Source organism: Muscardinus avellanarius (assembly GCF_963383645.1).
Source record: "Muscardinus avellanarius genome assembly, chromosome: 9".
NCBI classification, from domain to species: domain Eukaryota; kingdom Metazoa; phylum Chordata; class Mammalia; order Rodentia; family Gliridae; genus Muscardinus; species Muscardinus avellanarius.
In genome coordinates, this window is record NC_137795.1 from 44,223,531 (window position 1) to 44,236,812 (window position 13,282).

General features: G+C 38.3%; 1 protein-coding gene across 8 annotated transcripts in view; it reads left to right on the forward strand.

Moving 5' to 3' along the window:
• The window catches only part of COG5 (component of oligomeric golgi complex 5), a gene marked incomplete at both ends in the record, with an annotated part of 279,247 nt that overhangs the window by 251,186 nt on the left and 14,779 nt on the right, over positions 1-13,282 (forward strand). For 7 of the 8 annotated variants that reach the window (XM_080701111.1, XM_080701108.1, XM_080701105.1 and 4 more), the window contains 2 exons: positions 208-445; positions 6,136-6,212. The exons of the other annotated variant lie outside the window; for it this stretch is intronic. In XM_080701111.1, the coding sequence (XP_080557237.1) occupies positions 208-445; positions 6,136-6,212 (315 nt within the window). The remainder of the gene's footprint in view (positions 1-207; positions 446-6,135; positions 6,213-13,282) is intronic. 8 annotated transcript variants of the gene reach the window in all.

Here is a 13,282-nt window from a genome sequence, read left to right on the forward strand (position 1 = left end):
CAGTAATCCTAACATCTAAACACAGGATTTAGAATGTAATATAAACATTGTTGCATGCTCTTTTATATTTACCAAAAACTGTGCCTTTTTATCAGTAAGAGGGAAAATTGTGCAGGATTTAAATAGCAGTGGGGGAGGTTGAATCAAAGTACGCAGTTCAGAACATTGGTCCTAAAAATGGCCGTTTTATTTTTCCTTTATTTACAGGTCATTATCCAGCTCAGGAAAGCCGGATGTGCCTTGTTCTTTGTACATGAAGGAGCTACAAGGTTTCATTGCTAGAGTTATGAGTGATTATTTTAAACACTTCGACTGCTTAGATTTTGTCTTTGACAACACTGAAGCCATTGCCCAAAGAGCAATTGAACTTTTTATCCGCAATGCTAGTCTCATAAGGCCTCTTGGTGAAGGTGGGAAAATGCGACTTGCCGCTGATTTTGCACAGGTAAACTGATGCATACCTACAAAGGAAGAAGACATTCCAGCCTCAGTATTGTTAAGGAAAAGTCTGTCTCTTAATCATTGTTTTTAGAGGTACAGCATGAAGAAATATAAATGAACTTAAAATTAATTGGTTAAATTTTTTAAAAGAGAAGAGTTTATAGATATTGTATACCAAATATTTTTGTTCTTTGTATTTAACAAAATGATCATCCCTCTTTGATCTTTCAAGGTTATGGTAAAATAGCTCATTCCACAGTAAAGCCACATTTCCCATTTTTAGATAAAATGGGGCTATTTTGACATCCCTCCAGGTCAATCTAGATAAGCAGTTGATTGACCTATTGGAAAATGAAGTAGAAAATGAAATAACCTTCAAATAGTGAAAAGGGTATACCTGTCCTCATAAGGGAAAGGACTCCAACACATCTATAGTCCTCCAGAGGCCAGCTGAGCACTCCAGGGCCATCTTTCGAATTCATTGAGAAATGGATTGCATATTTACAGAGTCTGGTTACTCAATCTCCCTCTGTCAAGTACAGGACATTTCCTGTCTATGGCTAGCCTTGAAACCATCCCAAGTTATCTGATGTTTGAGATAGAATTAAATTAAAATAACAGAAGCATAATCAGCTCTTACAGAATTTTTGTTCTTTAAACAGATTTCCAAAACCTTCCAACAATATCTGATGAAAGAAGAAACACCCCAAATATAAACTCTGATTAAAAGACTTAGAAACGGAGATGATTCTTATTTATGTAGCATGTCTAGGGGGATATAATTTCTTAAACCTTTCAAAGCTGTTAGCTCTCCTAGTCCAAATAGTTATTCAAATGGAGTCTTCATAGCGGTCTGCCAGATCCTCCCTGCTTATAAAGATAAACGTTAATGTCAACATTTATTCCTGTGCGTATCCGGGAGTGTGTCTTGGTTCATTATTTCTGTGCAGAGGAGAGGACTTGGGCTGAAGGCTTCTGCCTTCTACCTGGTGATGGCTGGCAGGTGCTCCTTCAGACCCGGCACACTTAGAAAAAGGACCAGTGGCAAAACCTAAGGTTTCAGAGCCAGACTCTTTGCATATTAATTGATTCAGCAATTAGTCATTTTCATCCCCAGTTGATATGCCTGATGCTACTAGACCACAAAAAAAGAACCTGCCTTTGGGAAATGTACCTTTACTAGCCACACATGAAAACAAAAATTAATGAAGTGTCCCCATTAATATGGCTCTTTTTGCCATATCCATTTTTTCAACTTCTCAGGCGTCTGTACGTTTTGCTTTGTTTTACAGGTAAACTAAGCTTAAAGAATATTATTTGTAAATAGGTCTTTTCTTTTACTGGCTTATAGTCTACTTACTGAAATGAAAGCTGTAATGACCTAGGGCCTGCTCTTATTTGGTAAAAGTGTCTTAAGCTGTACTCTGGTCTCCAGTCTTCTTTCCTGCTTAATTTTGTTTTTCTTTCCATCCTGCCCCCCCCTTTGGCTCATTTGCATTCTGCTCCAGCTGGCTCTTGAGTCACTTTCCTGGAGGCAGCACTTCAAGTCCAATTAGAGTGGCAGCCGCGCAGGAGATGGCCAGAGTGCTGTGGGAGAGAGGCTTGTTGTTTTGGAGTTTTATTTTAATGATATGTTCCCTTATGAGCCCTGAAAGATGGGAAGTATTGTCCTTGAACCCTTGCGATTGCAGCCAGCACCTGCTCCAAGTGCGGGGCCCTCGGCCCCAGGGCTGCATGGCTACCTTCCCAAATGCATTATTCAGAATTGTATTTGTATTCCTTTTTTTCTTAAAGCATGTTCCTCAGTAAACTAAATTTTTTCTGGGTCCCTTTCCTTAACATAAATAAAACTCATTAGTGATTGTTACTAACTTATATTCAAAGGCTCTCTTTTCTAGATCTTAAGTATAGAAAGGGCATATTTACATGATGTGGCATTTAGTCATGTTCAAAATGCACTTTCAGCTCCACGTGGCCTCTGGTTGGGGCACTCTGTACAGTATTAAGAGACAGATGCCTTGTTTCACTGCCGCACACTCTGTCCCAGTTTCAGAGCATTCCGCCACCTTCCTTAGGCACAGCTCTGGTGCTATGGGTCTTGGGCACATTGTTGGTAATCATTGTCATTAATCAGATTTGTGACCCCTGGCTTTGGCAGATATTGTCCAGCTCTTAGGTCATGATCCCCACCCCCATTTTTAATTACATTTTGAATTTGGGGTATTGATTTCATTGGGTTTGGCTTCTTGCCACAATACAGTCATGTGTTGTTGTACCTCAGCTTTGAGATTCGTGTTTGGTTGGGAGTGTTTTTCCAGGGTTAGTCAAAACACTTAAATACCATTCTGCTGACATTTATATTCATGACAGGCGTTGACTACAGATGAGAAAGCCTTTTAACTGCCTCATTATTGAAAGTTCTATCAATTTGTATTCAAAATTAAACAAAGCCACTGAGGTCACTGGAATCAGGAATATACAAATACTGGATGGATTTGAATAATGTTCTTGTGATACAAGTGTCTGCTTTTCTGGTATGAATAACAGAAGAAAAAGAGCTCCAGGAGGGGCTGTTAAAGTAGATTTGGGAATGCAGGTATTTGGCACAAAGTCCAGTTTCAAAGACAGATCATGATATATTTTAAAGATTTTTAAAAGAATCCTAATTTCTCATCGATACCAGTGCAAAAAAAAGAAAAGAAAAGAAACAGTATTTGCAGGGTGCCATCTGGAGGGCTCCTGGTGAGGGAGCGCCACACAGGACACAGAGCCCCCTTAGGAATCCAGGTCATGGGCCTGAGGTGGCTTCCTACAGGTAATTAGTTCCCTGCTGTGACCACATGGTCTCTGTGTCTACACTCATCACACAGCAGTTCTGAAAGCACTAAGCTTGTCCAAGGCCCCTGGGGCTCGGCTGACTCTCAGTCTTGGCAGACTTGCCCTCAGTGTCCTCTGAAGCGCACAGTCCCCTGCCCCCATGGTCCCCATTCTTCCCAGAGGGAAAGGACAGCAGTTGAAGTCGGCATTAAATTATTTAGTAGTACTCCTAGCAGTTTCTGTTTATAACTTCTGGTGCCCTTTAAGTATATATATTTTTTATTTCTCGCTTTGCCCAAAAATACAAATTGAGAAAACAAAATACTCAAAATTCTTATTTCTCTTTGTGATTTCTATTGCCTTTTTTTTTCTCCTGAACAATGTCAGGGCAGGAGTGTCCAAGAGATGCCCTGTGGTCAACCAAATGTCTGTGGTGGGTAAGGAGCAGGTAGTAATTAGCTCACCAGCCCATGGCTGCTTCCCTCCAAACAGGTGACTGGAGAGAAGCCTTTGCACATGCCTTTTTTTTTTTTTTTTAATCCCCAGCTAATTGCAGAGTCACCTCCTCCAAGAGGAACATTCTTGCCCTTTAAAACATAGCCTTTATTGTTAAGTGGGATTCTAGCAGGAGAAAAATGGTTTTCAATACCCTAGAGGTCCTTTATGGATGAAACATTTATTTAAACATTTAACATTTTGAAATTGTCCTGTGGCACAGAAGTCTGCGTCATCATAGGTTTCACAGCCATTTGAATCATATTCTTTCCTTTAGTAACTTTTTCCTAGTCATTTAATTGTTTTAACATTTTGTACTGCTCAAGTGCTAGGCCAAAGATTGTTGGTTTGATCTTTGAAGACAATGAATCCAATAGGGTAATTGGAGAATAAAAATTTTTTTCACCACAGCATCTCATGAAAAATATATCACATAACTGGGTTAATAACACACACACACATACACATATTCGAATAGAACTACCAAATCAAAGATACGTGATGATCACATTCTTACTTTGTGTTCAATGTAAAATAAAAGAGGAATTGGGAAGGAAACCAGAAACCCCTACATAAACAACCAGGTTCAAGCATGCTCACCTTACTGGCCTATAAGTTTGAGAATGTTGGTTCACAGCTGTTCTGTTTTGTGTTATTGGCAAGAATCCTGGCCTTTCTTTCTTTGACTTTTCTTTTTATTTACTTATTCTTTTGTAATTTAGAGTCTTCCAACCATTTAAGAATTTCCTCTAGGACATAAACTGTACATTTCATGTCTTTTACTGTAAGAGAGAAATTAACCTGGCCACTGTTCATCCTCAAGACATCTCAGGGAAACTGCCTAATAATAGAACTCTTCTATTTTCAATTCACATTTTGATATAGTACTTATAATTTTCCCTAATAACAATGATTATATGTGCATATACATATATTTATATGTGTATATTTATTCAAACAATAGAGTGATTATCCAACAAAATAAGAAAGGTACAATTCTTTTGATGAATAATAATTTTTTTGTTTGAATAAGAATCTCCTCCATTAAATTTGAGAGTTCCATAAGACAAGACTATCTAATTAAGACATCATTTTATCCCCATATGTAGTTTGGTACCTTGCAGTTAATAGGGAACCAAAAATGCTTTTGAAAATGAAATGAATGATTGATTAGGTACCTGTGGCCTACTGATGGCAAGGAGATTTTTTCATATGGTGGCTAGCAGACAGAAACTCACTTTCTTTTATATGTTTCTTGAGTAAAGAATCTGCATTACTAGAGAACAGCCTATTTCGGGCCTTTTCTAAACTATTTCTTACCAGGGTGTAAATTTATAGCAAGACTGGAGAAACAGATTATCATCTGATTTCCACATCTGCAAAAACTTTACATATGCATTTGGTAGATAAAGAACAGTTAGCCCAGTTAATAACAAATAGAATTTCCAGCCAGCAGAGGAAAACAAATAGAAGTAAAACCCAGTATTTGCTAAATTAATCTGCATCCAAGAGCAGATTAATTGACTAAAAATTTAAGGGAGGAAAAATTTTAAAATACTAATAATTGGTGACATTTAACACTTATATGCCATACACATAGAGCTTTGTGGAATTTTCTGTTTAATTTGCATAATTCCTTCCATTAAGTAGATATTATCATCTCTATTTTATAGAGGTGAGATCTGAGACTAAGAGAAGATGAATAACTTGTTCACAGTCATTAATAGTAATTGAAGTTTTGGAATTCTGACACAGATGTTAGAAAGCTCCAAAGTTAGGAATTATAATCACTTTGGCTACTCTTATGAAAATTTATTTTCTTTTCCTTTTTTTTTTTTTCTGTGTATGTGTGTGTATTACTGGAGATTGAACCCAGGGACATTCTACCTCTGATCTACAACTCCAGCCTTCTTTTTTAAATTTTTTTTTCAAAACATGGTCTCACTAAATTGCAGAACCTTGCAAAGTTGCCGAGGGTAACTAAGAACCTGCAGTCCTCCTGTCTCAGCCTCCCAAATACTAGGATTACAAGTGTTCACTACCATACCCAGCTAAAAAGACTTTTGTTGTTTACACTGGCTATGAAAAAACTTAAAACACCTACTTAAACTTCTTCCCCTTCTTTAACAAAACAAAACAAAAACACATTTTTCTACCTTCATGAAGGAATTATGTCATCTTGGATCCTTGTAATATATAAATATAAAAATTATCTTAAGTTCTTGCCTTTTAATAAATTTGATTGGCTTTCAAAACTTACTTCACAGTCCAGGTAATGTTCAGTTTACTACAAGCTACAACTTTCTGTAATTTTCAGGTATGTCCCACATTCACTAGAGGGTTCTGACATAATAAGCTATGAAGTGTCTTTTAACATTTCAGATGGAGTTGGCTGTGGGTCCATTTTGCAGACGAGTATCTGATTTAGGAAAGACTTATCGAATGCTGAGGTCATTCAGGTGAGACCTAATTCTTTGTTTATATATGTATAAATTATATATATTTATATTAACTACCAAGTAAATCCTTTCCTTATAGTTAGGACTATATAAAATTATCTGTAATCATTTTCAAATAATAACAGTAATAATTTGATATGAGTCATCTTAAAGGTTATTGTTCAGAAACCCATATACAGTTATATGCAGTGACTAATAAGGTAGTGGGTGGGTATGTTTTTGCTGCTTTAATTATAATTCACAAGATTGATCTGGGAAATTTTATTATTTCTAGGGGTTTTTTCTCATTTATTTACAGAAATGTATTCCATAGTAATAACAGGCAGTTGATAATAATACAGTCATCACTTTTGGGATTTTTATTTGTTCATTTATCACTTTTAATCCAGTCTACTTCTTAAAAGATTTTAGATCATATTCCATGGTGTGATTATAACAAAACTATTGAATGAAATATTATGAAAACTAAACTCAGTGAACTCTAAAAAATAACTATACATCTACTAGATAACTTAGGTTATAGTGTTTGAGCACCTTACTTTGGGTAAGATGATAACAAAGTAATCCTAGCTGGGTAATAAAGTATTGCTCTGAGGTATGGTTAACATTATCAGACAACTAGTTATTGAAAAAAGCATGAGAAAACTGTTGATTTGGCCTGTACTCTGTTAAGATTAGGCTGTTACTGTGTGTGCGGGGGGGGGGGGTATTGGGGATGGAACCCAGGGGGCATTCTATGTGAGAGCTACATCCCCAGCCCTATTTTTTATTTTTATTTTTTACTTTTGAAACAGGGTCTCACTAAGTTGCAAAGGGCTGAGTAGCTGAGGCTGTCCATGAACTGTAATCTTCCTGTCTCAGCCTCCCAAATGCTGGCATTATAAGCCTGCACCACCACACCAGGCTAGGCTGTTACTTTTAATTGTCCTAAGTCCCATGTTTCGTTTTTTCTGTCTATGTATATTAAAATCGTGTTAATCTTTCTGTTTGTGGAGACCATGGCCTTTCCCTGAGTTTTGCTTTTCAAGTCGTGTCACAGTATACAGACACAAGCTCTGAGGGCGAGTTTTCATGTAAGAAAAATTTTAAGAACTTCCAGGAAGATGGCAATGGAGAAAAGCGGGATTTACGAGCCCCGCTAACAACCAATCTCTATTACCACAAAATCAGTGCCTTTCATAGCCAGAAAACACCATCAGCAAAGAAACAAAAAAAGTAATTACAAGGGACAGAGAAAAAGAGGGCTGGAAAAACAAGACACCTGAAAGAAACCAGACCAAAGTGCTGCGGCCTGAGCCACGGCGGAGCGATGGGCACCATCTTTCCTTGCAGCACCAGGCCCCAGAGAGGAGGGGGACTCAGAACAGAGTTCAGAGCCACAGAGGAGATACGCCGCCGGCCTCACGGCCAAGGACGCGGCAGCAGTGCCTTACTGCCGGCGGCAGCAGCAAGCTCACCAGACAGCACCAGACCAACGCACTCAACAGCCCACCAGGCTCCAGAGAGGAGCGGCGGACAGCGAGCCCAGGTGAGCCGCTGCGGGATAGCCGGGCAGAATTCGGCAGATTTTTCGGCGCAGGGAGCATCTAAAGCTCCCAGTGGCTGGGCTCAGCACACCCTACATGGACTCAGAGCAGAGCTCAAAACCAGAGAAGAAATACGCCAGCCTCAAGGCCGAGGGCGTGGCAGCGACGCCATGCTGCCACTGGTGGCAGCAGCAGCGAATTCACCGAATCCACTACAGCTCCATCAGTGCACTATACAACAGTGAGTCAAATTGCGGCCCCTAGAGAAGAAATCCCAGTACTGCACTCCCAGGGACTTGACCTGGTGGGGGAGTGGCGGTGGCAGAGATATCACACCATAGGAGAATGCCCAACCTGGCACCCCCCATGGTCTAAAGCAACCTCGATTGACTCCCTGGGTCTAAGACTCTGCGATACAACCTAGTAAAGGAGTAGTGGGGACTGAGATACCACAGACTCAAGATCCAGAGCACCTTAAGTGAAGTCGTAGTGACCCAAGGGAAGAACCAGAGAAGGCACAAACTTCCAAAATCATGGTAAAGAGGAATAACAATGGAGCAATGAATGCCCACAACCCCACAACATCAGAACCTGATAAAACAGAAATTCAGAGATTTCTAGAAGATCAAATCAGGAAAATAACTGTAGAAATAATAGAGGTGTTTCGAAAAGAATTCAGAGAGAGCCAAAAAGAGATAAAGGATGCAATTAATAAAGTAAAGGCCTCAATTCAAAGTACAAACAACCGATTAGACCACATGGAGAATAGAATCTCGCTCTTAGAAGATGAGCACTCCAAAAATGAACTCATAGTTTCTAATGTAGAACTTATAGAACTCCCTTTAGGCAGGATCAGAGAAGAGGATCCCCATGCCACATAATTGTCAAAATGATCAATGTGGAAGCCAAGCAGAGAATCTTAAAGGCAACAAAAACAAAGGGCCAAGTGACATTCAGAGGCAAACCAATTAGAATCACTCCAGACTTCCCAAACCAAGTCATGAGAGCCAGAAGGGCTTGGAGTAACATATTCCAAACTCTGAAAGAAAACAACTTCCAGCCAAAAATTTCCTACCCAGAAAAGCTATCTATTAAATTAGATGGGGAAATAAGAAGCTTCCATGACAAACAGAAACTGAAGGAATTTATGTCTTCAAAACCAGCGCTAGAGAAAATACTCAAAGAGATTAACTACTAGGAAGAATTAGGTAACACACACCAGAACCAGAGAAACAAGATTTTCCATCCAACAGACAACTAAGATTGGTTATCTGTGGAGATTCATTATTTATGTTAGTCTTTTACATATCTCTAAATTGTATAGTTAGTTTTTATTGTTGCTAATTTTTAGGATTTCTAGTTGGAATATTAATATACCTTCAGATATAGCATTTGGAAATATTTTATTCCATTCTATTAGTAACTTTTAACTCTGTCTACATTGTCTTTGGATATACAATTTTTTTTTTTAATTTTTTTAGGGAGTTTACCCTTTTGTTGCCTGTGCCATTGAAATCATATCCAAGAAATCACTGCCAATTTCAATGTTGTGAGGTTTTAATGACCCAGATTTTCTTCTAAAAGTTTATAGTCTTAAGATTTATATTTAGGTCTTTTATCTATTTTGAGTTAATATTTGTATATGGTGTTAGGTAAGGGTCCAATTTTATTCTTTTTTATGTAATTATTATTTTTCAACAATATTTAGTTAAAAGATTATTATTTCTTCCACCAAATGTTTGTGGAAACCTTGTCAAAAATAACTTGACAATATATGGAAGAATTTCTCTAGGCTTTTATTTAACTTCAATGATTTATATATCTACCTTTATAACAGTACTACACTGTTTCAATTATTGTAGCTTTATATGGTTTGAAATCAGAAAATATATATCTTCTAGCTTTGTTCTTTTTCGAGGTCGTTTGGGTATCTAGAGTCCATATTCCATATTAGGATATATTTTTTCTGAAAAATAAATAAACATGATAGTTTCACCTAAAAAAAAAAAATAAATATTTTCTGGTAAGAAAGAAAGCAAAAAGAAATATTAAAATGTTATCTTTAAGTCATCAAAAGCTTAGTATCAGACAAATGAAACTGTTATGTGAGATTATCATTTTTAATTTTGGATAAATTGCTATAATACTAGATGTCAACCACTAAGCCAAGCATGGGAAGGAGGGATGGGGAGGGAACAGGGTAGGGATCGGGTAGGGGCTAATTGGGCGATGTGTGCATGTATGTCTACAAAAGTTTTTTTTTTTTTTATCCCATTATGATGTATGAATATAGTGCACCAATAAAAACTAAAGAAAAAAAAATTTAAGACCCTGAAGATGGGAATTCTCACATAAGAAGGATAGAAACAGTTAAAATTATAGTGACACCTTCTTGTACCTATTTATGGAATAAAAAATTAATCACCCATTAATGTATAATTTTTAAAGCTCTCTATTTTTTATATCTAGCTTTTCATGGAGTAATGGCCAATCTAGATGGATTTTTAACTTTTGGCCATGACTCATGACTTTTAAAATTGTAATTTGGCATATGCTTTCACGGAAACCAGTAAACTTATTCAAACCTGTTAGACGCACACCCATATGTATGTTTAATGAAATAATACTTATTCTTCGTTATTTACAGATGGTATTGATGGATTGATGAGATTAGAAGTCTCACATGAATGACTAGGAGTCAGAATTAGTATTAGAAATATAAGAATGGCTGGGGAAGAGACAGAGATCTGCTCTCCTTCCACCAGCATCTTCCTATTTTTTGAGGGTTTTAACTAAAACCTTGTAAAAATTATTAATCACAGAAGACAGCAAAGCAGTCAGGGAAAAGCAACAAGGTTGTCACAGATGAAACAGATTAAACAATTCTGGGAAATAAGAAGTTTTCAGGGGTCTGTTTATTGATCCCATTTTGTTCTTGGAAACTTGTTTGCATGCAAACAAATTTCCACATGGATAAGCAATTTGTACCCTTCCCAAGCTGGACTAAGAAGACTTACAGCACTTCTTATATAATTCTCTGAAATTCCTGTTTCTGCTTTATACTTTATTTGGTGCATTGTAGTTATACTTCATAGTAAGATTCAAAGAGATGCATTTATACATGCAGACATCGTTTGGTGTATTACTCTCCATATTTCATTTGATCATTTTATTTATTTTATTTTTGGTGGTACTGAGGATGGAACCCAGGCAACTTCTACCTCCGGGCTACACTTCCAGACCTATTTTTTTATATTTTATTTGGAAACAGGGTCTCTTAAGCCAGCGCGGCTGGCTTTGAACCTGCGTGATCCTCCTGTCTCTGCCTCCCAAGCGCAGGAATTACAAGTGTGCACCACCACGCCTGGCTCATTTGATCATTTTAACTGACTAAATTAGTTTCATGGCCAACTGATGGTTTACATCTAGCAGTAGCTCAGTTTTTTTATATAGTCCTCAATTCTTGAACTATAATTGCTTTACTGACAAGAAACGGGTTTGTTTTTTTTTTTCTTTCTATTAACTATAAAGATAATGCTCATTGCTCCTGGGATTCTGTTTATTTCTGAGGTTTCTCCATGAATGGTCTCTTGGGTCCCGAGGACTCAGGCACATAAAAATAATTGTATCCTGTTTATGGAGTATCCTTTATAACTTGAATTAACTGAAAAATTTCAAAAAAGGTTTATAAGTACCAAAATACTCTTTTATAGACATATTGAATCTATAGAATCAACTAAATTGATCGTCTCACTTTCTCAGTTACTTGATGGAACTGGGACAGCCATTTTATTGATTAAATAAAAAAATAAAATGAAAGCACAGTAGTACATGAGGGTGTTTATGCAGGCCTAGTGTATGCAGAACGGGGTAGGCCCTTTGCTGAAAAGACGAGAGCTATGAATGACCCTGTGTTGCTCATCGCTTCGCACCTGTGTGGCCACTGGGGCGGGTGGTGGTGGCTGTGCCAGCTCTAAGCTGCTTGGTGAAAAGAATTCATCTGGGAAGTTCAGTGTGGAGGGTGCTACCAACCCCATCCTGGAGAAAAGAAAATCAGCACAGATAACTTGTAAGTCTAATACCCTAATTATAGGTCCTTTATTTTATCCATCTGCAAAAACTTACTAGAGATATATTTCTTCTCCAGAATTAGCCCCAGCAGCTGCAGTGGGAAGGTCCTCTTTCACGCACACCCGCACTTCTTCCATCTGTGCCGCGGGCTGTGGCAGAGCGAGAATCATCCAGTGACTGTGTACAGCTCACACCTTGGCTTATTCATGGGCCCTCACCAAAGCCTCTGAAAGGCACCAAATTCAGCTGAATGGAGACAGTAGGGAATTGTTAAATAAAAAATTCAGCATTCATAGGATCAAATTATGCAGTCATTAACAATTATGTTGTTAGTTAATACCCAGTAATATGAAAATATTCCCTTATGCATCACTGAATGAAAACCAGAGCACTGAGCAGGATATATGATATGATTCCTACCATAGTTTCAATAGTACTATGTGTTTCTATGGAGAAGAAAAGCCAGAAAGGATAAAACATCAAAATACTATCTTTAGATAGCAGGTTTGTTATTAGTGATTGTTCTTTTAGGGTTTTCTTTTGTTTTTCCAATATCTTGCCTCCGGTTTATTTTTGTAGTCAGAAAAGTCATTTTTAATTTTCTTTTGCTCTGTTTTTCCCATTTAGAAATAACAAAAGAGCTAAAGAATAATATGAAATATACTAAAATATTATCCACTAAGCTGGGGACAAGCCAAACAGCAAAACCCAGCATGATGCAATAGCCACAGAAGAGCCTGTGTCTGAATTAGAGGTGGTGGCCAGGGGGTGGGCAGGGGTAGCTCATGTGAAGGAAAGTATAGGAGGCCTTGAGTCCACACCACTGAGGCACCACACACACACACACACACACACACACACACACACACACGTGCACACATACACACACACATACACAAATGTACACATACACACACACACATACACATGCGCACATGCGTGCATGCACCTTAGCAGGCACCCGCCTCTCACATCATACAGCCATCTGCCTCAGGGCACTCTCCTTTTGACAATAATATTAGTGGACTATTTAATTAGGCCAGCAAGATTCTTGCATACATTTACATTTCACTGTCTACATTATACTTCCTCTGGCAGCAGGAACCTTTTCATACTCAGGACAGAATGCTGCCTTAGAATGCTGCTGACATTAGTGATGTGCCCCTGGGTCATTTGTATTCTACATGGGCTCACATGTCAGAGCTGCTGAGACTTGTCTTTGCTGGACCCCCTGCAGCATGACAGGAGCCCCTCAAATGGTCACCTTCAGTGGCCCAGACCTGGAAGCTCTGACCTTGGACATTGTCAGTGCAGATCTGTGTGAGGCTGAAGACACAAAGGAATGCAGTGCCCTTCCTCCAGGGACAGTCCCTCCCTGATGATGTTCACAGCCTGCTCAGCTGGAAGCTGCTTTGCCAGTTGTGAAAACTGTGTTGAGAAGGAGTTCTGGCAGGGTGGGGGTGGGGAGAAAGG